General features: G+C 39.3%; 2 protein-coding genes across 2 annotated transcripts; one reads left to right on the top strand and one right to left on the bottom strand.

Annotated features, from left to right (window-relative positions):
• The first annotated feature begins 1558 nt into the window (after positions 1-1558).
• LOC124111554 (mitochondrial pyruvate carrier 2-like) lies at positions 1559-6556 on the top strand. Its single transcript, XM_046471305.2, has 5 exons — positions 1559-1719; positions 2297-2337; positions 3408-3492; positions 4283-4394; positions 5003-6556. The coding sequence occupies exons 1-5, from the start codon at positions 1635-1637 to the stop codon at positions 5082-5084; spliced, it is 405 nt and encodes a 134-aa protein (XP_046327261.1). The 5' UTR covers positions 1559-1634; the 3' UTR covers positions 5085-6556.
• A 961-nt stretch (positions 6557-7517) lies between these two features.
• On the bottom strand, positions 7518-18016 carry LOC124111546 (mucin-5AC-like). The gene is made up of 2 exons (XM_046471294.2): positions 17920-18016; positions 7518-13256 (listed from the first exon to the last, which is right to left on the bottom strand). The coding sequence occupies exon 2, from the start codon at positions 13184-13186 to the stop codon at positions 9473-9475; it is 3714 nt and encodes a 1237-aa protein (XP_046327250.2). The 5' UTR covers positions 13187-13256; positions 17920-18016; the 3' UTR covers positions 7518-9472.
• Between the last annotated feature and the right edge of the window lie 9072 nt (positions 18017-27088).

Here is a 27088-nt window from a genome sequence, read left to right as displayed (position 1 = left end):
ATCGATCATTCATTTTAAGCGCTGCACAATCCCAAAACAAGGCTTACATTGTCGTGCTAGAGGTTTAGCTTAAATAGATAATTCCAATTGGTAGTTAAAACACTGGTGTCGTGTGCAGAAAGTGATTTCCACTGTAACGTAGTTAGGTCACGTGTTATTTTAGGTCTTCCAACCTTCGGGTATTATTCGATGGCTTCCTTTAGGTCACTTTCAACTGGACGGATACAAACACAGTTGTGCCCTGCTGTCGGTTTTATTAAGAATCCTTGTTAACGTGGGATTACCGAGCTCATTTTATCTCAGCCCGAGACGTGGCATTCCGTCCGCTAGACGTATTTCGGGCATCGAATACTCCACAGCACAAACAAACCTGGAAGCGCATATGTATATTTCCTTTAAATGATAACATTACTGGAAGTTCTAGGGGTGGCCCAGTAGTTGCAGGCGTCCTTAGATCCATCAGGGGTAGTGGTTTCGAATCCCTGATTCTTTAGTCTGTTTGAGATTCACCAAGGTAGGTTCGCCAAGGTTAGTATCTCCTGTTATCAGATGAATAACATAAATATATTAGAAAGAAACTATAAAAAAGCCGTGATCTTGCACATTTAACAACATTGTTGTATAATAGTGAGTGAGTTTGGCTTAACGCCGCTTTTAACAGTATTTCAGTTCTGTCATAACGTGTAAGTTTGATGTAGGCGGAAAGCCCGAAGTGATGCAGGTCTTGGACATTTATCACTTTTGTGAAATCATGCAACGAGGATGGGTGTGGTGCTGACAAACCTATACATAAAATCATGACACATCAGTGAGAGGATACGGTCATCTGGCATTCCCACAGGGTACAGGAAAAAGTCAGCCTCCATCTGCTTGAAAAATAATTCAGCCTCAATAAAACGTCGCAACCGCAATATGGTCTCACACACACACTCACACACACACACACACACACACACACACACACACACAGAGTGACAGTGAAACACGAGCATGAGAGACAGCAAGCCTTACCACATTCTTAATTATAACCATTTCAACTCTTCCATTTCAAGAGGCCATATCAGGCGAATCACTGTGCTGTTTCCTTGGACAAGGTTTTTGACTCCACTCGTCCTGTTTTATATGACTGAAACAGCTAATGACTGTGATGTGAAATGCACAGGAAGCATAATGTTCTTTTACTTGGAAAAAATACGACATAAACTATAAAGTTACTAATCAACATGGTTTGTTTCTGAAAACAGAGAAGTGCCAAAGTCAAGGAAGATAATTTCATTGTAAAAAGACAAGAATTAAAAGATCGAATGGATGGTAGAAAACATTTTCGGAAAAGCATTTGGGGTTTTTCAATCGAAGTAATCTAAACACCACTAGCATATAATTCACCAATTGTCATTTGGATTAAGTCAGTATCAGTAAATATAAAAGCTTAAAAGCAAAACCAAAGGGATTGTTCACAACTTCACAGGTACTGGTGTGGTGGTCGAGGAAAGTTCTTGTGACTGCAGAACGACGTACTTGGAACAGGAACGTTCCGCCGCATCACAAAAAGGAAGTAGCGTAGAGTTATCTCCCCTGTACCAGTTGTGAAAGTTTTGTCAACCAACAGAAGAGGGGAGACAGAACCCAGCAAGATGTCTGCAATTTATCGCAGCATGATTGCTGCAGCTGACAGATTTGTCCCTCACAGTCTAGTGCCTTTGTGGAATAGTCCAGCAGGTACCCGCATTCACTAAAAACAACTCATCGCTACTACTTTAGTGTGTCAAGGTCATGGATAGTAACTGATCAAGTGAGATTTTGTGAAGTAAAAACACTCGAAAGACACGAAATTGAAATCTGACGTGCTTGTCTCTTCAAAATCGGTCAACACTAACTATGTGATCGAGTCTAATGCTGCTTATGCATCGGATATAAACAAGCGTCGGTCCAATGCACAGTGAAGAATATCACAGTGTTTTGGAGTCCCAGTTCATGGAGGCCTAGTTCCAAAACATTTACCTTCACGATGTTCCAGTGCGCCAAATATTTTGATTGAGAATGTATTTTGTTATGTCCCAAGTGTTATCATGGTTATTGCAAAATAGCTGATTATGTCAATGTTATACGGGGTGGTGGGGTAGTCGAGTTGTTAAAGCGTTAGATCGTCATGCCGAAGGCCCTTGTTCGACATCCAACATGGGTACTGTGTGTGAAGCCCATTTCGTAATATTGATCGAATATTGCTTACAGTGGCATACAATCTCACTCACTAACCCACTCAATGTCATACCTTACTGCATGTTCTGTCTTTCAGGTCCAAAAACAATCTTCTTCTGGGCTCCTACCTTCAAATGGGTATGTTGAATATATTATAGGGATGCTAACTATCACTTTGTGATACTCTCAATAATTTGTCTTGTCAGTGCATGCAACCTATTTTACAACTTAATACAACATGCAGGTAAGGACTTAGCATTTGAACATGTTAAAGAGCCAAGATGTCTTAGTGTGCTATGTATCCAATCAACATGATCAAGTGGTGAATGTGATGCTCACACTCTAAACCCTGTTACAGTACTCCGAAACCCTGTTACAGTACTCCAAAACCCTGTTACACTACTCAGAAACCCTGTTACACTACTCAGAAACCCTGTTACAGTACTCAGAAACCCTGTTTCGGTACTCAGAAACCCTGTTTCGGTACTCAGAAACCCTATTACAGTACTCAGAAACCCTGTTACACTACTCAGAAACCCTGTTACAGTACTCAGAAACCCTGTTTCGGTACTCAGAAACCCTATTACAGTACTCAGAAACCCTGTTTCGGTACTCAGAAACCCTATTACAGTACTCAGAAACCCTGTTACAGTATTCAGAAACCCTGTTACAGTACTCAGAAACCCTGTTTCGGTACTCAGAAACCCTGTTACAGTACTCAGAAACCCTATTACAGTACTCAGAAACCCTGTTTCGGTACTCAGAAACCCTGTTACAGTACTCAGAAACCCTGTTACAGTACTCAGAAACCCTGTTTCGGTACTCAGAAACCCTATTACAGTACTCAGAAACCCTGTTACAGTACTCAGAAACCCTGTTACAGTACTCAGAAACCCTATTACAGTTCTCAGAAACCCTATTACAGTACTCAGAAACCCTGTTACACTACTCAGAAACCCGTTAAGGTACTCAGAAACCCTGTTACAGTACTCAGAAACCCTGTTTCGGTACTCAGAAACCCTGTTACGGTACTCAGAAACCCTGTTACAGTACTCAGAAACCCTGTTACAATATTCAGAAACCCTGTTACAGGATTCATAAACCCTGTTACAGTACTCAGAAACCCTGTTACGGTATTCATAAGCCCTGTTACAGTACTCATCACTGTTTAATGTGTTTAAGATTCATGGAACTTTTCTTCTTTACAGGCATTAGTTATTGCAGGTATAGGTGACATTGCTCGTCCCCCCGAGAAACTGAGTCTATACCAGTCATCAGCTCTTGCTGCTACAGGTAGGCTAACAGATGATACAATATTGCCAGGTGCACAAGTAAACCCTGTAGGGATTATGGGTTAAAATCTATGCTTGTCATACAAGGCGATTAAATGATTCTGAGAGTCAAGACTCAGTGACTTGGACTGATTGCGTGTCATCAGATCCGGGCAGTGTGGAATGTTGCTCATAATATCAATCATTGGTTTGTCTGGTCCAGTTTATTTACAGGCTGCAATGATATACCTTAAATATTGCTGAGTGCGTCCGTAAGGGTATTATGACATTTAGGTCTTCATTGCTTTGTGATAAGTGCCCTTTGCACATTCTCCACCATAGCTTTGTTTCAAAAGTGACGGCACCATCTCCACTGGTTTATCACTTACCTTGTACAGAAGCTCCCTCACTTCTTAGAGTAATTTGATTGGATGGCATGCTATTTGAATCAGGCTCTGAACGAGGCTATGGTAGCAAATGGATCAGGATATTTATCAAAGTAAAATGGAGTAAATACACTGGATAATCGAGGGTGGGTGTTAAACAACACAAAAAACAAAAATATGAGAATTTGCTTGCCAGTGCAGAGCCGATCATGAAAAACCCTGTGATCGTGTAATGGCCCTGCTTCTGACCAAACTTTGTTATTGATCAGTTTTATACTCTTTAACAAGAAGTGAGTAGAAAAACCCAGTGAAGATAAGACTGGCAGAACAAGCATGACGTTGACGGCTTCCATTATTTCGTTCCTATCGTTACCCACAGTATGTCATATCTTGTTTAAATGTGATGAATGGAATCTTCTTTGACAGGTTGTATATGGGCGCGGTACTCCCTTGTGATCATCCCAAAGAACTACAATCTGTTTATGGTGAATATCTTTGTCGGTTTGACGGGAATATTCCAGCTGAGCAGAATTTTTACGTAAGTTTTTTATTCTCCCTCTGACTTGTCTAAGGTACAAAGCGTCACAGTATTGCTGAAATATTGCCGATGTGACGTTAAGCTTTAACTCACACTAAGGTACAAAGATGGGGATTAACGATAATACTTCACAGATTTGTGTACACTACATTCCTCCATTGGGCTTAAAAAAAATAATACATTCGTTCTTAGGCAATGGCTTTTGAAAATATAGTGTGGGTGGGCAGTGTTTTTTTGTTGTTGTTGTTCAAACTACTGTAGTATGTAACCAAATAAACAGTTGTGTACAATCAACCTGGGAAAAGGCCACCCTACATGAATGTATTTCTTGATGAGTTAAATATTGGAATCCAGTACTTGACTACCTTTCAACTACAAGTGTGTTCATAATACACCCATACAATGAGCTTTGATTTGATTTCATAACACGAAGACATTATTTTTTTTGGAAATGGAAATAAAAACGAATCGATCCATGCTCAAGATATCAATCACTGGATTGTCTGGTCCAGACTCGATTATTTACAGACCGCCGTCATATAGCTAGAATATTGCTGAGTGTGGCATAAAACAACAAACCAACCAACTATTGCTTGTGTTTCCAACAGGTATAGAAAATCTCTTCGGGAGGGACAGCCTGCCTTACCAGCCCCAGAAACCACACCAGCTGCAGAAGGGAAATCTCCGTAGCAAGTGATAATGTATACAAGGGACAACGTACGCACAAGAAAACAAACCAAACCTAACAAACTTGAGGAATTTGATACTAATATTTACAATTTTAAAATTCTGCCATAACATGTGAAATATACAAAGGGAGATAAGTCCGCAGCGACTAATTTGGGAACTTGTGATCCAGGATTTGTTTAGTATCTAAATCTATCTTAATAATCATGAAGAAAATGATCACATTTCATTTGTAATATTGAGGTGTTTTACTGACAGTATTGAAATATTTATTCAGAGTGTAAAGTGAATGTGTTGGTTGTGAGAGAAACCATGGTAACAGATGCAGTGTTTATTCAGTGATGTCTGGATCAGGGATACATATCGGCATATATTCAATTATGATGGAGGGTCGCAGGATATGTTATCAGTAACAAGCCTGGAGAGCATCCATGGATGCTTGCATCGTTATTTAGTCTGTGTGATTATCAATCATCTGCAATGAGTGATTCAAACCCCTTGTTAAAGAGTTCATTAGGATCTGGGTGACCTGTGATATTCACATCAAGGTTTTATGATAAGAGAGAAAATTGATTTGATTTTGTTAATGTCAACAGAAAGTGGTCTGTTACCAGTAGGTATATGCATTTAGGTTTTAATGAATGTGTTGTGTGAAAAGGCAAGTCAGAGGTAGATGCAAATGGCCATATCCAGCTAGTCCACAGCTCATTTCGGACTAGAGGTTTATGTAAAACTACAGGTCCGTCACGATTTTTGACAGTCTCGCACTAATGGACGAGTGGTCGTGTCTAGCCCTGCAAATAATGCTACCTCGTCAGGGAAGATTTTGTTGGTCAAGATATCAAATGTAACTTAAGGGTTACATTTTTTTATAAAAGAATTGGTTCTCAGGCAATAACTTTTGAAAATATAGTGTGGGCGTGCGTTGTTTTTTTGCTGGTTCAAACTAGCATGTATGTAACCAAATAAAAAGGTGTGTACCATCATCCTGGGAAAGTGCCTCCCTACTTAAACAAGCATGCAAAATCCTTTTGCCGCCATGACCATATCTCGAGATGCACAGTAAAACAGTGCACATGTAAAGGGAAGTAACTGCATGCAATATTGGATCGCATTTTTTAAAATAGGAGGATTTTAATTTTTTGGGGGAAAATGGAAATAAAAGCGAAATGTGGGGCAGGCTTTGATGATGGGGGCGGTGCCTGAGAACCAAGACTATTTTTTTTAGCCTAAGGTATAAGGGGCTTTGTGTCATCAGTGTTCCTTTTTCCTCTTTATTTTCAAGCTTGTGTTTCTTTAAATCTAACCAGCTAGATGAGGTTCCTGCCTTGTTGTTTACTGGTTGAGGATGTACGTTGTTTATTTATGGTGGTAGACTGATCTTGATTGAAAGGAGCACATCATGGTGACAAGGGACATAACTCAAACTTTTAAAGCCCTCGTCAAGGCATTTAGAAAAAATAAAAATTTGAGTGTACAACTTTGTTTTGTTATTTATGGGCGCTGGAGTATGCATGTTGTTAAAGGCATTACTGTAACATACACAGGTCTGGGGTTTGGTTCACTATATGGGTATGCAGTGGTAGAAATTAAGGGGGGTCCTGGATGCTGGACTATGGTATTTGACTAGCGACCTTTAAATGTTTAACATTAGAGTTATGAAAAGGACCCCTGGACTTTTATGATTAATTTTGAACGCTGGTTATGGAGTTACACATGTGTGAAGCCCATTCTTAGTGTCATGGCTGGATTAATGAAAAGTGTCATCTTTTTTACCGCGAATGTTGCATATCCCAATTGCATGTATCGATGCTCTTGATATCAACCATGGGATTGTCTGGTTTAGAGTTATATTACTGAGTTCGGTGTTGAACAACAAACAGCTTATGTGGCTGCTTGTACTAGCCTAGACTAATGCTTGTTTTATAGTGCTAACCTACTGATACCTGGCCACAGCTTAATATGGATACCTACTCCGAGCCGACCAGTCCTTGCATCTACTTAATGCTGAATGCCAGGTTAACAAAAAGTACCATCTTTTAACATCTATTGGTATGACACAGGCCAAGGAACCATCGACTTCCTACGCTCTGGTCAGACACTGTCCACTAGTCCATGAAGGTGGTGTGAGTGAGTGAGTTGGGTTTAATGCCACTTTGAACAGTATTCCAGTCATCATGGCGTGTCAGCTTAATGTGGGAGGAAAGCCCAAGACGATTTCAGACGTTTACCATTTGGTGAAACCCACAGGTCTGACAACCTAGAAACATAATTGGCAGATCACGAAGGACTATAGGTTATTGTTGTTAAACACTTTGTAACGGTGCTGACAAAATCAGAAGGATGATTATGGCAAATCCATGATCAGCCAATCCTGCAGCCATTTACAACATCATCAACCACCTTCGTTGATGTACATGTACAGTGAAGACAATGTGTATCATTATCTTTATTGAATCATAAAGAAAAGACTTGGATGCACACATTGCATTGTCACATATTAGCCTCATATTGCATCTTCTTAAGAAACATTCACAGACAGGAACAAGATTATCTGAGTAATTTTACTCATTTATATTCTAATAATTCTCTTTGTCTAACAGAATTGCTGAACAAAAAAACAACTTTTTAAATCTTGACTAAACAAAACTCACATTTTCTTTAGTACTCAGCATAAAAAAAATATTTAAAAAATATAATATTTATTAATAATAATAATAATAATAATAATAATAATAATAGGAAAACCATTACAAATCTGACTTCTCCACTTGCTTGGTAGATGGGTTCTCTTCAGATATTAAGTGTCTGACATTAGTTCTCTCTCATCTAATATATAAGCAGCTTTCAGCAAATATAATTTTACAAAATTTTCAGGTGAGGTAGCACAAGCTAAGTTTGAGTTCAATAGGTTGTAGATTTGAAAAAATATTACTGATAATTGCTAAAAAAATAACACGTCACTGATGAATATACTCAAATATTGGTTTGGTCATCCGTGGCTTTACCCATAAATACTGGAACGCTGAAAGTGTGTAGCACGGCTACTTAGCATGCAAACCTAAAGTGGTCGAATCTGAGAAAGCTGAAGCTTATCTGGAAAGGTTCAAGTTATACACTCTAGGGCTGGGAGTTAAAATGTATTACCTGGGTACCCAACCCCCGCTACCCGACCCTACCTGGGTACCCACTGTAGGTCTCAAGTTGGATATAAAATGTCTGATTGAAAATTGTTTTACCGGAGCCCTGTCAAAAACTACTTCGATACATGCATAAAACAATCTGATCATGCAGACACTGAATATTACAGAAACATGTAAAAGTCAGAAGGAATGTGTGCATAGTCAGAAAGAAATTTAGCGATTTGTAGTGTAACCATGGAGTTTGATTGTTATTGTCATTAAATATTATATCACGTGACTACAGCTCTGGGTAGTCCTGTGTGTACCCAGCTCCTACTCAGGACCTACCTGACCTGAGTACTGAGCTACCCCTCCCAGCCCTAACACTCTCTTTGTTGATTTCCATTGTTTTCTTCAAAAAAATAATTGTTGCACATCCATGGAATATTTTGTCGGAAAAAGTTGTTTCCTATAAATATTTGTTTCTGACCATGATTGAGAAAGAAGTTGTTTCCTAACAATATTAGATTCTGACCATAATTGAGAAAGAAGTACTTTCTTACTGTAATTTGGCCAATAAGAATTGAGTATTTTCAAATGGAGATAGAATTTATAATACTTGTCCTGATTCACATTCCGTGCTTGACGCTGACCAAAATTTGTCAGTGGTCTAAAGGACTGGCACCAAAGAAAAAATCTATTGGTCCTGTTGGATCTCTACTAGACACAATGGTGCTTAGAGTTTAGACTCCATCTATCGCTGATTTCAAAAGTCGTATAAACTTAAATATATACAAAATAACACTGGACCAGCGGACCAGTATTTATTTAACTTTTCTGGTCCTTAAGAAAATATACTAGACTTGACCAGCAGACCAGTGTTAGTGTTGAGCACTGTAACATGAGTGATGTTTCCTGTCGTTTGGCCAGCAGACTGGATATTTGTAAAATCTTATACCATAGTTATTAATTATTATATTCACCAGCATCATCACAAGGATGAAAATGGCTGAAGAAATTGCACATATTGCTCACAGTCTCATCACTACAACTGCCAGAACCCCTTTACTTTAACACAGACAGACATTTGTTTAGAGATTATGGCGATTATTGAAAACAAGTTAACTTTCAAACCCTTTCATGTAAATAACTTCATGATAAAATAACATGAGCAATAAACTAACAAAAACTAACACAAAAATAGAGCTTAACGAAAAGAGCTTGAACACTGGGTAGTCAGATAAGGCACCTCATACTTTCTGTTCTTTTCTATTCTCGTTTTGCACATTTTGTTACTGGTTCAGAAAAAGTCTGAGAATTACCTTCTCCAAATCGAATATTACGCCACTTATTTTTCACACACATTGAGTCTAATGCCTGGGTTCTGCATGATTCAGTACAGGCCTTGGGCATCTTGAAGCGAGTCCTCTTGGTGCCAGCTATGCCCCGAAACAATGGAGGCAGGCTGTCGTCTAGCACAACAAAACACAATTTCAGGGAGTGTTCTAACTTGGAATTGAGACACATATCTAAATAGCTAGGAACCTTGTCCATCAGCTTACAACAAACCTTATTAAGCGAAAACACAGACTCTATTTTAAGTTCCATCAACCCTATGTCCGTGTCTTCACATACATCAGGGTTGTTGTCAGTACGTAATAGATCTGTTACCGGTACTGGAATTAAAGGACTCTTATATTCGTCTTGCTTTTTGACCAACTTAACATCACTGGCATCAATTAAGGTCTTTGGTATTGCCATTGTTCCAGAAGCAGTCTGTTCCAGAGAAGCCATGAGTTGAGCAGACGTCAGTCGCACAGGTTTTCCTGAGTTTGCTTGCGCCACCAGGGCAGTGTACAGAGATGAGGGGACAACATACACTTTCTTTTGCTGGTTGGCATGGTTAACGATGTTCAAAGAAGGTCGTGAAATAGAAGGAACCTGCATAAAATTGGACGAATATAAAGGAGTAACTGGTACTGTCACACTTGAATTAACAGTTGGCAATTTAGTTGGACCAATTGTTGGTTGTACAACATTTACAGTTGCTGGCAGAAGGAGCCCATTTGGTTTGGGGGTCCCCGACGGATCCTCTTGAACTGCTGGTGTAAGGAAGCCGGTTTGAATACTTTGGTTCCCGAGGGTGGTCTGCAGAGAATTTTCTTGGGATATTATTGTATTTGTGGCTAGTATTGGCGTCTCGGCTATAGAGACTTTAGGTCCTTCCGAGGCAGTACCTTCAGGAGGCTTCGTGTTCGTACTTGTGACTGAACTGAAAACCTTTTGGAAAGCAGTGACACCTTCCACCATGGTCTGGTGCACTGCAGTTAGATGATCTTGACTTAGGTGCACTGCACTTTGCTCAACTGAACTTTGCTCTACTGAACTTTGCATTACTGAAGGTTGTTTGGAAGAAGGCAAAGGAAACTGTTGACTTTCTTCCAAGACATGACCTTCAGGAAGGTTCGTGTTGACCCTTACAACAGAATTGAATACTTTTTTAAATTCAGTGACACGCTGCATCAGAGCTTGGTTTAGTGCACTTAGGTGCTGTTGACTTTGTTGCACTGATTTTGTATGACGTGAAGTTGGGAGCACTGAATATTGATAGACTGTGCTTTGCTGCTCTAAAAGTTGCTCTACTGAAGTAGGTTCTGGAGCTGAATGAGGAACATTTTCTTTTGGGGGTTCTATGCATGGACGTGGGGCTGCCACCGTTTTACTTGGTGACATAGGTTTCGGAAGAGGAGATGGCATCTTTGATATTGCTGTCAATCTGGCCACCTCAGTAGAACCAAAATTTAAATTTTTTTTGATAATTTTTCTACATGGTGAGGAATCATACCCAGAACTCAAAGTTTCCACCTTAATTGATGCCATGGGTAAAGGACATGGGTTTCTGGAAGCTTCGGTGTTGGAGGAGATATGGGACAATGTTTCACATTTCGACTGTTTCACGGGCCTGTCCTTTGTAATCTTGTCATTTGATGAAACATTTTTCAGTTTGCAGGGTATGGTATTTGAAGGAGATACCGTTTTCTCCTGAGGTTCTATCTTGATTTCATTGACTGGAACTGGAAGGACAGATTCGTCAGAATTCTGCAAAGAACTTGTTGGTACTGAGACTGTGGATGTTGTAGATAGACTGGATGAAGAAGAACTGATACTTTCTTTGTCTTTAACCTGATATTGAGGCTTAAATTTTTTGCTTGATGAAGAAAAAGAGTTGGACATGGTAGGTGGAATGAAGATACCAATCTCTCGAGGTGGAGACTTCTGCTTCTGATTTGTTTCAGGATCAGGGGTAGGAACAACTTCAACACTGTTTTCAGTATCATGCAGTGTTACATCAGTCTGAGAGTTTGTCATCTTTGCAGGGGGCACAGCGGACTCTGCGCTAGCAGCTGCTTTCTTTCGTTTTCTGGGTTGTCTTTTATAAGGTTCAACTACCATTTCGCATCCATCAAATGGGTCTTTCCTCACAGCTAATGTCTGTTTCCGCCGTGAAGCTTTCGGCACTGAAGCACTTTCTTTGGGAACTTCAGCCATCAGAAAACACTCTTCTTCTACACATTTGCTCCTGACCTTCTTACGTTTGATCTTGAGTTCTAACTTACTCTGCTCGGACATGGTCTTATGAGTCTCCACAGCATTTGCAACGGCTTGAACATAGGCTTGCAGATTATTTGGAGAGAATTCTATGGCAAATTTAGGCTTCACCGAGGTGCCAGCAAACGTGATCTTGTCTTCCATATTCTCCTTGTGTTGGTCCTTGATGATAACAACAGGTTTATCATCATCTTTATCTGCATCTTTATCATCTGATGTCTTTGTCTCAGTTTCATTCTGTACTGGCTGGTTTATATGTACCTCCTGGTGTTGTTTTAAGAGTTCTTCGGGGGTAAGCAGCTTAACTTTGGGAAGAATATTTGGAAGTTGCTTAGCTTGGGCCTTGCTAGACTCTTCCTTAGCCACAGATGCCTTTTTTTGCCGATTGTTGTCCATTCTACTCCTGACTTTCTTTAACAAATTGTTTAGTATTGGGTTAGCAGCAGATGGGCTCTTCTCACTTGCAACTGATTGGTCATCTGAACCAATTTCCTTCTTGATCAGAGACTTGGCTTCTGTTATAACCTTTTTGTTACCAACAACACGCTGAGGTTTCAGAATGCTGACAGCATTGGAGAAGGAGTTGGCAGGCATGGTCTGTTCCACTGGGACAAGCTGCAGTTCCCCGGAGGGAGTTTGGATGATTTGCAAATGTGGCTGTTGGATGATTGGGGGATTGCTCTGAGGCTGCACAACCTGAGACGGAGCAGACATCACTTGTATTGCATTCTGTGACTGATTCTGCAAGCTTGGCTGATGAGTGATTTGGGGATTGCTTGGAGGCTCATTCTGCACAACCTGTGATGGAGCTGTCATTACCTGTATTGCATTCTGAGACGGATTCTGCAAGATTTGAATGTTACTTGTATGAGAATTCCGCAAAATCGAGGCACTGGCAGACGGCTGATTTTGCACCATCTGGATGTTAGCCTGGTTCTGTATCACCTGAAGAGTATTTGATGCTTGAAAAGATCCACTTACACACTGCATAACAGGCAGCGTTTGACCAACGACAGAGGCAGTGCTGTTGCCTGCCATAAACTTAGAACTGGGAATGACCTGCATGGTAGACCCAGTGTTCTGTAGCACTGGCAGGCTGGCCAGTTGGGACATGATCATAGACGATACAGAGGACCCTGTTGACCCTGTGAGGAACCTCAACGGCCCCGGGCCCACAGATTCAGTCCCTGAGGGGACTCTGGTGAATGTCTGGTTGGGCATAATGACTGGTACAAAGTTGGGCTGCATTGTGCCCGACTGTTGGACAGTGGGGCCCTTCTCTATTTTCTGTGGATCTACACAACCAATGTTGACAAATTTTATATTTCCTTCCGCCTCGACTTCTGCATTAAAGAATGTGTATTGCTTATTCATGATGACATGATCGTTGTGTGCAGAACATTAGTCTCACTGCATCTCCGTGTTGTCTTTTTACGCCATTTTTCTGAAAGAGAAAGAAAATAATGTCTATTATGGTTTCAATTTTCTTGACCACCAAGAAACTTAATGTTTGTTTGTTTATTTGTTGTTCCATGCAACACTCAGCAATATTACAACTATATTCAGTAAATAATCGCGTATTTCAATAGCGTATTTAGAGTTTTTGTTGGATATTTGATACGCTAATATTTGATTTGTCTGCATATTTCATTTTTTTATGAGTATTTTACACAAATACACAGCTTATCTCTAGCTCTGAGAAACCATAATTACAGGTTTGGAAAACTCAGTTGACACAAATCTACACAGGGAATTGTGGCACCTTGGACAACTGGACAACTGGACCACCCATACTTCATGATGGATTTGAGGAGGAAGATTGAAATTTTGCATGTGGCACCATTTCCTTTTTGTTTAATAAATGAATCCCTCCACCGTGATATTGCTGGAATATTGCTAAACGCGGCGTAAATCCATACTCACTTACTCACGCACTCATAAATGAATTTGTTGGTTTAAACAATTTTGAACAGTATGAAAAAAAATATGGGTATTCCTATCATTGAAAATAACTAAAGATGAGTCTTTAGTATTCCCCATATCCTTGTTAGACTACAGTTGTAATAAATGATAGTCACATGTGTGGTGATTGTCAACGTAAAGTTCCACATCTACGTAACTGATTCAATCCCTTCACATGACCCCTCAACACACATACCTTCACAGACTAATGCTTAGTCTCTGAAAATATGTAATGTTGATAGAAACAAGCAGCTACACTTCAATTGAAAAGGAGACCCTGCAATCAGATGAACCTGTGGAAAATCTTGACTTGCTTCACTTAGCACAATCTCATTAAAATCATATCGTAGTTCTCGCTATTGCTAAACAAAGATCTGAGAACATCCCATTATGTGTCACGTCAGAATGACCTTTCATCCGACCAATCAAAGCGTCGCCTACCAGATCATGAAGGTGACAGTCGGAATGTGTTTTCTAATCATGCAACCTCGAAAACCTTAACATGGGGTATTCCGAACAACAGTTAGGGCCAGTACGACTGATTCCGTCAAAATTATCGTCTATCTCTCACTTCCGCGGGATAAACATTTGAACGGAGGTGTCTTTGTACAGTACATGGAAAGCACTGCTATACAATCTCAACCATACATCAGACATTTCGGAATGTTCGTTTGTTCAGTTTTCAAAATTTTAATCGAGAACTGTGTCAACATATTTTTCAAGCATAGGCTGAAATGGAAGTCGCCAGGTTGAAACGAGTGCCGTGACACTCGAGAAAGCTGCTCTCTAATTGGCTGATGTCGACTTCTTGTTAGTCGTTTCAGTGGTCGGTCAAAGTTCGCGAAGGTCGTTCCAACGTGACCCGTAATGGGATGTCTTCAGATCTTTGTTTAGCAGTAGCAAGAACTTAGGTCCGATTTTAATGAGATTGCACTTAGCACTACAATAAGGGTTGGGTGGAAGGGGAAGTAATTTGGTTCAGGGGGTGTGAGACAGCCAAACACCTCCACTGCAGGGGCGGTCGGGTAGCCTAGTGGTTAAAGCGCTCGCTCGTCACGCCGAAGACCCGGGTTCGATTCCCGACATGGGTTCCATGTGTGAAGCCCATTTCTGGTGTCTCCTGCCGTGATATTGCTGGAATATTGCTAAAAGCTGCATAAAACCAAACTCACTCACCCACACTCACCGGTTATCAATTCTAAAACTGACACCCTGGGCCCTGTTCCACAAAGTGATCATAGGTCTATGACTGTCATAAGCCTATGTTAAGGAATGGGAGGTATGATCATGTTAATACTATGACTGTCGCAAGCCTATGTTAAGGAATGGGAGGTATGATCATGTTAATGCTACGACTGTCGCAAGCCTATGTTAAGGAATTTGAGTTATGATCATGTTAATGCTACGACTGTTGTAAGCATATGTTAAGGAATGGGAGCTATGATCATGTTAATGCTACGACTGTTGTAAGCCTATGTTAAGGAATGGGATGTATGATCATGTTAATGCTACGACTGTCATAAGCCTATGTTAAGGAATGGGATGTATGATCATGTGAATGCTACGACTGTCATAAGCCTATGTTAAGGAATGGGATGTATGATCATGTTAATGCTACGACTGTCGTAAGCCTATGTTAAGGAATGGGAGCTATGATCATGTTAATGCTACGACTGTCGTAAGCCTATGTTAAGGAATGGGATGTATGATCATGTTAATGCTACGACTGTCATAAGCCTATGTTAAGGAATGGGATGTATGATCATGTGAATGCTACGACTGTCATAAGCCTATGTTAAGGAATGGGATGTATGATCATGTTAATGCTACGACTGTCGTAAGCCTATGTTAAGGAATGGGAGCTATGATCATGTTAATGCTACGACTGTCGTAAGCCTATGTTAAGGAATGGGATGTATGATCATGGTAATGCTACGACTGTCGCAAGCCTATGTTAAGGAATGGGAGTTATGATCATGTTAATGCTACGACTGTCGTAAGCCTATGTTAGAGAATTTGAGTTAGGATCATCTTAATGCTACGACTGTCATAAGCCTATGTTAAGGAATGGGAGTTATGATCATGTTAATGCTACGATCACTTTGTGGAACGAGCCCCAGAGCCTTTAAGATCATACATGTACAGTGCAATCTGTCTGAACCGGACTTGTGTGGGACTGCAAGTTTAGTCCGGTTCAGACAGTGGTCTTGGTTAGTGACATTTTAGCAGGAGGTGTGTCCCTTGTTACACAACACAAACACAAATACATGTAGAAGACAATATTCTTGAAAAACAAGCCTCGGTTTCACACAGGTTATAAACAGATTCGATGGTAAAAGCCCCATAGTGACCGACCACACAACCCGTCACAGGAAGTGACATATTCTTGGTTGTGCACCAACCTCAGTCATATAAATCTTTTTCTGGGGACGCCACTCTGCACAGCAAACTGTGGCATCTTAGACGACCTAGCAACACGTGCCCCAACAAATTGTTTGAAAGAAGTATCATTACAACTTTTTTTATAAATTTTAAAGTCCATTCTTTTCAACTCATATATTGTAAGCATTACCATTGAGAAAGTGTCACAGTCATTGTGTCAAATGTTGAAAATAAGTGTTCAGCCATGCTTGATGCACATGTGTTGTGGAGCTTGATTATTTACACTGAATTATTAAAAAATAGATACGATTGAAAGAAATATGATTCTGAATTCAGTTTTCAAAATTAAAAATTTATTTAAATAACCATATGTTTGATAAGAAGTGAATGTAAGTCTTATTGAACTCTTTGTCTTTCTCACAAATGTAATGTCTTCCCTTGTCACGTCATCTCAATTCCATGAAATCCATCAGGAAATGCCAAATAAGGAACATCCAAATGAGACAGTTCAGGTGAACCCAGAGTATTGTTACACTAGTTAGCATAGTTAGTACAATGTTCTTTCAGCATGTTCAGCCATAACAAATAAAATACAGAAGCATATCGCTGAGAACAGCTTATGAGTGTGTGAGATTTTGATTACTCTGGTTAAGACTTACTAATATATCTATTAAGTTAGAAATGTAGTTTATTTATTCAATTATATTTTACCCAATTTTTATTATTATATAATTTAAGTCATCAAATTTATCTAGTTTAATTTAATTAATTATCTAATTCAATTTAATGTATGAAAATATTTATTTGGATTATTATTATCATTATTTGTCTATTTTGTATCTAGAATCTATACCGTATTCGACGTAATAAGCGCCCAGGGCGCTCTCGAAATTAGAAATAGGTGGCTCTTATAAGAATATTATTTTGGTGAAAAAAAAACAGAGTTGAAAGATAAATTTCGTGGTTTATGCTGACAGCCTGAAGTGTTTATGTACGACAGATATATTTTTCCAGAATTTAATTGCCCATAATTAAGGGTGCATATAACACACGAGTGCGTATTATAAGTCTTGTGTACATTGATCAATCGGAAGGGGTGCTAATTGGGCTTGTTCACTAGCCAATACATTAGCAAATGTCGCCCTGGGCGCTTATTAGAGCGGGGCGCTTATTACGTCGAATACGGTATGTGCTTAGGCATACATCTATCTAGTGTAGGATAGCAGTACATGTGACATCTATATTTCATTCCTCTGAGCTAATTAAATAGGAATATACAAAATAAAACATGTAAATGTAATAATGACATCATGTGGTATATTACTTATTTCTTAATGTGAACGCATGACATTAGTGCGGATAATTTTTATGCAAGGATAAATATGACCCTCAACACCGGTCCGTGATGCTGGAAACCCGACCCTTTCATGGATACCCTGGACTCATAATAAACAAGTTTCTATTTATGTGAGTAGTAAATGATTCCAAGCACTTCACTAACATGTAACAGGGACTCTAAAAACAGAAGCACGATGGACAAAGTGTACAAATACATAGTGTTTCTATCTCCATACGACCAAAGAAATTGGCCTATTGGACGGAAGTACGAAGCAAATATCCAACGCGGTTGTTTTCGAAACTGCTCAGCTGAAACTTACTCTTTTCTGAACCGTCTTTAACAAATAACTTACATAATAATGTATTCATTAAACATTAAATATTATCTGACCACGTATTATAAATATAAAGAACAATTGCCATACCGTAATATAGCCGACGATTTACAGCCGAGACGAAATGTTGTTCTCTTGTGGGCGGCCATTGCTAACGGTGTCTTAGATATTTAGTGCCCTGTAGAAAACAGCAACTACTTTCAGAAATGGCGTCGCTTCCTGTGCAATTGCACTGGCAAAAAGGACTTGTTTAATGGCAATTTGGCTTGCAGATTATACGAATTAGTTGTTGATATTATTAAAACTTTAGTGTCCTCTACAGCATTTAAACATAAGATGGTAAGATAAACACAGATATTTGTACGCGTGATTCATATCGTCAGAGGCCATATATATTCACCCTGATATTGTTCTACTATTAAAGATTTTAACTATAGAGGTGGTGAGGTGAGGTTTAACTTCGCGTCCAAGATTATTGCACTTATACAGCGACGTGCATGCACGTGTGTGTGTGGCTGCTTGTACTAGTCCGGACTGATGCCGATTTATAGTGCTAGCACACTTAGATACCATGCCGCAGTTTAACATGAATACCTCACTCAGACACAGTATACTGGTTGGTTGGTTGGTTTGTTGTTTAACGCCGCACTCAGCAATATTCCAGCTATATGACGGCGGTCTGTAAAAAATCGAGTCTGGATTATCCAGTGATTAATATCATGAGCATCGATCCACGCAATTAGGACCGATGACATGTATCAACCAAGTCAGCGAGCCTGACCACCCGATCCCGTTAGTCGCCTCTTACGACAAGCATGGGTTGCTGAAGACCAATTCTACCCCGGAATTTTCACGGGTCCACACAGTATACTGACTCCGAGCCGACCAGTCCTTGTTTTAGACCCTTAATTCCGAGCGCCAGACAGGGTGATTTCATGAACATTACTGACGTAATGCACCTCTGGTAATATAGACACCGTTGTTGACGTAATGAGTTTATTCTACCATGAATTTGGAAATTACTTGATTCTGATCGGTCAATCAGAGGTTATCAAATCACAATAAACCACCTCTGATTTAACTGTCGATTTGACGACCGCATAGCATAGTATTTCTTTTCGTTCATTGTTGGAGGCATTTCAAAATAATTATATGTGTAATTGTAGGTTACAAAATGTAAAGTTGCAGTATAATATTCAATGACAGGTAATCCAGCTCAATACTGAAAACACAGTATGTTTATCTCCTAAATGACGTCGTGATTACGCCATGTTGACCGTGTCGGCTCTCCAACAGTTTTCAATAGCAAAGACAACACTTTTTAACCAGAGCTAAACATAAAGTCGGTATAACAAAGAGATCACGTCACAGTGTAACCTACTGATGTAAAAAAAGCCATGCACACGTATTTACCTCGCTCCCGCTCGGGAAATAATACACAAATTCTGACACTCGTTTAGTAAAATCAGTACGACACACGTGCATGCTCGAAGTCGTGAGGCTGCCCCACATGGCTACAAAGAAGCCTGTTACGACGTAAATTGTAATAAAAAGGTAAATTGTAATACTTGCAGCAAATTGTAATAATTTTGACGTAAATTGTAATAACAACGTAAATTGTAATAATATTTGACGTAAATTGTAATACGCAAATTGTAATAAAAATTGACGTAAATTGTAATAATCTCTACTTGCGGTAAAATGTAATAAATTCTTACGTAAATTGTAATAACCTTACTACCGTAGTGTCCAAGACGCCAACTGACTAGAAACGATCTTTGTCAGTTGAGCTTGTGTTTCACATGTACAATTCGAGAAATACTGTGTATGATGACAAACGTACAAAACTGTTAAGTTAGGGATGGTTGGTATAGGCTTTATCGCACAATCGTCATTAAAGGGTGGTGTCAACATAGTGAAAGACATTTATTGGAAGTGATGTGATGTCTGTGGCATGCTATCATCTACGTAGAAGATACTACCATCTGCGTAGAAAATACTATCATCTACGTAGAAGATACCATCATCTACGTAGAAGATACTTTCATCTACGTATATGATAGTATCTTCTACGTAGATGATAGTATGCCATCTAGATACTGTCGTCCACTTACATACTTTCATCTACGTACATGATACTGTCATCTAGAGTATGTAGAAATGCAGTCATGTGTGTGATACCAATGACATAGAGCTCACATTTACTGTCATTACATACACACCTACATGCGCGCGCACACATACATACATACATACATACATACATACATACATACATACATACATACATACATACATACATACATACATACATACATACATAAACACACACAGATACATACATACCTATGTGTGTATGTGTTTGTATGTATGTGTGTGTGTTGGTGTGTGTGTGTATACTGATGAGGGCATAGTATCGGAGATAAATATAATTTGGTTTCTTAGTTAGTCACTATTCTTTTCATTGGAATGTTAAGAAGGTATGCTATAATTTCAATATTTTATTACAGTGCTTGATGTTAGCTGGAATTATTTTAATCCTCTTAAACCCCAAGAGAAGATTATCCTCTGAGGTAATTTTTGTCCGTATATATGTCACAAATTAGTGATATCTTATGAAAAACGTACTTATCTGTTTCGAAAATTATGTACCGCATTATACGTGAGATACCAAATTTGGTATCAAGGTTGCTTGGAGCAATCCACCAACGATTGCCGAGTTTAATGATCTTAGAATACTCTTCGTATAAGGTCAAAGAGAATATTTACGTTAGTGACAAAACCCTTTTCATTATAGATTTTCCAAGTTTCAATTTTGATCAAAACAGATTTATTTCAGCAACAATCGATTGCAACAAATTTATTATACATTCTGATGCTCTTTGAAACTCAACAAGACATGCCCGAAGATACCGGATATTATTTGTGTATGCTTTGAATTATGATTTCGTGCCGTTATCACGATGGATTCTGTTTTTGTTGTTGGGGCAGGGAGTTATTATCCCAGCAAAAAATGTCAGTAAGTTGTTGTTAGTTCTTCATGACATATGAAAGGAACCCAGACAGTTACAATTATTCATTTATTTCATTAAATATACTTCTTCCTATAAAAGGAAATATTTTAAGTTATATTAATGATCCATATGTTAATCATACATTGCTACAAATATTGCATAAGTTAACATGGTTTGCATTTATTTATTATTATTTCTTTATCTCTGAGAAGTTCACAGAGATCGAGAATACACAATATCTAATAGTATATGCAATGTAGGTAAAGAATATCCACGCCCCTCTTTTGATATTAATAAAAACATTGTATATAATGTTATGTATTAAGTATTCTCCTTTCCCATGCATGGGAAATCTATGCTGCATTTGCTGACGACTGTTTTTTTTCATTTGACATTGCACGGGAGATCTGTCACTCATTTGTTGTATTTGAATTGTTCGTCATAATATAATACAAAACACAGAGTATTTCTCAAATAAATAAGAAAACTAAGTTCATTCTGGTAATTAATCCTTTTCTGGACAACCATAGAAATGGAATTCCAATGCGTTTATATATACATATAATTATACAACAATGTACGATAACGACCTCAATCCTCCCCCACACCCATACTTAAAAGACGATTGTACGATAAACCCTGTACCAAACCTGACAAGGATAGATTCTAGTCATTTAACGCCTTTGACACTAAACTTATAAGGTTATTACAATTTACGTAAAAAGTTATTACATTTTACCGCAAGTTGAGATTATTACAATTTACGTCAATTTTTATTACAATTTGCGTATTACAATTTACGTCAAATTTTATTACAATTTACGTTGTTATTTCAATTTACGTCAAAATTATTACAATTTGCTGCAAGTATTACAATTTACCTTTTTATTACAATTTACGTCGTAACAAAGCCCATTCCTGTTGTCCGCCCTCCGCGATATTGCTGGAATATGGCTAAAACGGCGTAAAACTATACTCACTAATAAGACTGCATAAAAACTCCACGGACACATTTTTCTTGAGAAGTGCAGTAAGGCATTATTAATATTATTTATTGAAAACAAAAGTGGTGAAGGAGAAAAATTAAAAAAAAAATTAATTGGAAATATAAATGACAGGATTTAAAGTGACGCGCTTGTGCCTGAAAACCATTTTCTCTCTCTTTTTAAACCTAATTTTTAGTATTTCTGGGATGACAGCTCATGAATACACGCATTATGACACGAGTCTCGTAAAATCGGTATCATACACGCACGTCTGTAATAACGTCTTTATTATTCACCATTAATATATTTCGCTGTGTCGAAGAAGCAGAACTGTGTACACGATATCAACAATTATATCTATCAGTGGTTTGTCTGGTCCACTGCCGCCGTGAAATAGCTGCAGTATTGCTGACTAGGACGTACACAACCAAGGAAACAAAAACCTTAACTCTGTTGATTTGTTTGTTTGTTTGTTTACGCCGCACTCGGCAATATTCCAGTTATATGGGAGTGGTCAGTAAATGATCGAGCCTGGGCCATAGAACCCAGAGTTCGACATCATGAGCTATCCCTCGGGTCTACGCTGAAACGTGACACGAATTATCCCAGCTATGTGGTATGTGCGAGAGCGTGCGACCTGGTTTGATGAATGCAGGGTGTGTGTTGAAAGTACATCATACCACAATAGAGACGGGTTGTGTCAACATGATATACGCCGGGTAATGTAGGTAGGGAAAAAAAATGTATGTCTAGCTGGATCAAATTCATCTTATACGGTCTACACGTAGTACACCATGAACGTTAGACAACCTGTATAGAAAAAAAAAATAGACAAAATAGATAAGACTACGCAATCAGCAAGCTAGCAGTTTACATTTAGCGCGCAAGAACGAGCTAATGTATAGCAGAGAGACTAAGCGACCGGCCAAAATTTACTCCAAAAATCTCTTAATAAAATACAACAGTGGGCTGACAAATGGGGCTTCTCCCTTAACTCAGAAAAAACCAACAGGAATAGTATTCAAACATAAAAACATGAAACCCGCCTCCCCAATCCTCCAGCTAAACAATCAAACAATCAAATTTCAAAAACAAACCAAATTCTTAGGACTTATTTTCGATGAACATCTTACCTGGGATGCTCACATCCAAAACCTAACAACTAAATGCAGTAAAGACCTAAACACCCTAAGATGACTAACTGGTTCTAACTGGGGAGCATCCAAAGATACCCTCCTCTCTCTCTACATATCACTAATTAGATCAAAACTAGACTACGGCTGCGCCATATACAACACCCTAAACAACTCTCTATCTAAAAAACTTGACTCAATACAATATCAGGCTCTCAAACTAATTACACGCACCCAACATGGCACCTCCTACACCTCACTTCAGGCCTTAACAGGAGAAATGCCACTAAGTCTACGCAGGGAACAGCTAAGCTTAAATTTCTGGGCCGCGTCCCAATCAAACCCTCTCATCCAAAACTTAATAAACCAAAACATCAGCCCCAAAAACCAAGCTCTAGCTCGTAAACACCCCTTACTTACCCCAATATCCCAAAGAATAACAAACTACCTAAATGAACACCAAATTAAAAATCTTAAACAAAACTGCAAACAATCAAATATCTTCACCCCTAAACTTAAAATACCCAAAATAGACACAACACTAGCTAGCCAAATAAATAAACAAACCGACCCAAACATAGCTAAAACTACCACACTAGCATACATACACGAAAATTGGCCAAATTGGTGTCACATTTACACGGACGGATCCTCAGATCCGACCTCCAAACACACAGGTTTCGGAGTCCATACCACACAACCAACTAAAACCACACAATCCTTCCGACTCCCAAACAACCAATCAATATTCACGGCAGAACTAATGGGCATGGCCTCAGCCCTCCATAATCAAGAATCCAAAAACCACAAAAAAATCCTAATACTTACCGACTCCCTAAGTGGACTGCAAGCCCTCCAAAACAAAAATACCAAAAACCGACCTAAATTAATAAATCAAATACTTAAAAGCTCCAACGACCTAACTAAGGCAGGCAAACAAATAACCTTCTTGTGGATACCCGCCCACGTAGGAATATACGGTAATGAAAACGCCGATAAAGCAGCTAAACTATCCCTCAAAATCCCAGAAATAAGCTTAAACTTACCCATCTCAAAATCAGAAATTAAAAGTGTAAACAAGCAAAAAATCACCAAAAAATGGCATAACCTATATCTAAACTCAAATAGCCAAATCAAAAAAGTGCTCAGCAAACCACTAACCAAACCAAAAATTCTCCATCCATCCAAAAAAATCGACAGAGTAATCACTAAACTCCAAACAGGACACACCAACCTAAATAACCACCTAAAATTTTTTAAAAAACACACTACAGGTAACTGTCCACACTGCAAACAACCAGAAACCCCAGAACACGCACTCATCCACTGCACACACTACCTAACACATCGAACCGCATTACAAACCACCCTCAATCTAAACAAGGCTCTAACCCTAGAAGCAATACTAAACCCACAAAATAAACTAGAAAACTTCAAGGCCTTAGGCGTATTCTTAATCAAAACGGAACTAATAAAACGCATCTAAAAACACAATAACTCACCAAATCAAAATCACATAAACAAACAAACATCCACCATACCCAGCTCCCTTAGTTCTCCTCCCCAATCCCATCGGCATCTATTCCAAATCTCAAAATTCCCAAATTCTATATAAGCAACCCCTAAAACCCCCCTCTTGGGTTGCACAGACCACCTTCGCCCCTTTCGGAAACACATTAAATGGCCTGGCCGGGCCCGTGTGCGAAATACGCATCAGTCGGAAAGCGCACGTTAAATCTCCAAAGTAAGTAAGTAAGCGACCGGCCGCCCATAACAATGTCAACATACACTACCCCGGCCTTACAATTAATGTTAACATAACAGCCTCGCCTGAAGCTTCCCATTCATAAATTGTGTGACCAGTGTCCCGTATTTATGATACGTTAGGGAACATGTGTTGTACATTTGTTATTTTAAAAGGGAGTTATTTCAGAGAGGATATATATGGGTATTCCACCTCATTAAACCTTTCTTTCGTTGGTGTCTATTAAACGTATCCGGTATTTAATACATTTGAATGATGTAGGAAAGTATGTGCGTGAAGATGTTGTACCTATATCCGAACACGAATGTATGACACCTTTCAATAGATCAATTACGGTTCTAACCACGACACGCAACATGACTATGAGCATGGTTAGCAGTTCATATTTATAAACACACCGTAAATGACAGATTTCTGATGAATGAACTCGCCCGCACACATGTCTATAGGGTTATGTTCGCCCGAACTGTAAACAGTGACACATTGATAACAGGAAGGGTGTGTGGAATGCACTCGTCCTTGTAAGGGTAAAATACGCGTTTAAACTCACCATTTAAATGATGACATTACTTTTTAGATGTATTGGTATCAGTGAGTGAGTGAATTTAGTTTTACGCCACACTCGGCATTATTCCAGCTCTAGGACGGTGGTCTGTCAATAAACGAGCTGGGACCAGACAATCCAGTGATCAACAGCATGAGCATCGAAATGTGCAACTAGGAACCGATGGCACGTGTCATCCGAGTCGGCGAGACTGACCAACCGATCCCCGTCAGTCGCCGATAAGCATGGGTTACTGAAGGTCCATTCTATAACCCGGACCTTCACGGGTGTAGTATGACGAAGACTATATACTAATATGATCGAAAACTGAGAAAAAACAAAAAATTCATTCGTATCATTTATTGATTCGAGTCAATCGGTTACATACAAAGCCGTGATATACGAATGGACAATAGTATTCACTCTGGAACATTATTTAGTCACTCATATACACATGCTGCTGCTGCTCGAAGGCCCTATTGTTTAAACAGCGAGTCCATGTTTTGAAACACATTTCGCACTGTTGAATGTTTCCTTGTCTACGCTGTTTTAAGGTTGCATGGTTGTCTATAGTCTATGCTTTATCCATTGCTTGTAACGATTTCCGTCCAGGAGGTCCCAGTTTCACAATTCCTATCACGTAGAGGGAAATTCGGCGTTTCTTATCGTTCAAACGCCTCAGTTTACGAGGTGTTTTCAAAATATGAATCAAACTAGACGCGTGGCGTTGACTCGGCATTCTCTTCTGACTGTTAGACTGATATAGTAGTGATGGGTATTTATGCCTAATCGTTCTGCTCACGATCATCATCCTCCTCCTCGTCATCACCGTCGTTATCCTCTGCAACGCTATCAGATTCAGTCTCACTTTCTATTTCCGGCATATCCATCAAAGGCAGGATCTCTTTCATCTTGGGTTTTAGGAGGAGTTTGATTTGATTTTTGAGAACGGATTGTTCCGTGGAAGGATTCATGTCTCCCAGGTTGTATAGCATGTTTTGAAACAGAGGTGCCTCTTTAAAGTACGTGGTATATTCCATCGCATAGTTGAGAGTACTACGCACTAGATCCTCTTCCCTCAATCCATTCTTGCGTTCGTCCCTGTCGCTTGTACTGTTTTTTCTGCAGTTTCATCTTGTCATGAAACGTATCGTACACCTGCTTCCAGATGCGTTGTAAGCCTACATTTTGCCACTCCTCGGCTTCTATATTAGTGAATGTTGACTTCCCACGTGGAGGTTTGACGGCAAGACCACTGCCTTTCTGGGAAGAGGCTAGGTCGTCAAAGTCACTGTCATCGTCATCACTCTCGAGTCTTGCACGCTTTCTCTTAGGTTGAAGGCTACTGGCCGGACACCAGTGTTTGATATGTCGCTGTAGATCGTGCATGTTATCTATCAGCACCCCGCAATCTGCGCAAGCCGTGGCCATAGTCAATGATGTCTCACTACTCGTGTCTGAATCGGTTTCAATTGGAGTGAGCTGATGTTGGGGCAATCTCTCTTCTTGTGTCAGAGGACTATCCAGAGATTCTGTTGTAGTCAACTTCTCCCTACGCAGATCAGGTTCAGACTGTGCTGTTGTTCTCCTGTTTTCCTCATTTATGAGGTTAACATGCAGTCGATCCTTATCTTTGGTGGTAGGTTTTAGATCGATGGTGAGTTGTCCATAGGGTGTTTCAGCAACCTTTTCATACATAGCCATAAAGTGATCCATATGTTTGGGGAAAATTCTACGAGCGAAGAGTTTGATTTGCTGTTTATCTATGGGGGAATGAAACAGGGTGACATAATGCGCGTTCAAAGCAATGTCTCTCG

Source organism: Haliotis rufescens, unplaced genomic scaffold (assembly GCF_023055435.1).
Source record: "Haliotis rufescens isolate VD_foot unplaced genomic scaffold, xgHalRufe1.0.p SCAF_5, whole genome shotgun sequence".
Classification (NCBI taxonomy): Eukaryota; Metazoa; Mollusca; class Gastropoda; order Lepetellida; family Haliotidae; genus Haliotis; species Haliotis rufescens.
The sequence above is the reverse complement of the archived record's forward strand: the minus strand, read 5'-3'. Positions and strand labels throughout refer to the sequence as shown.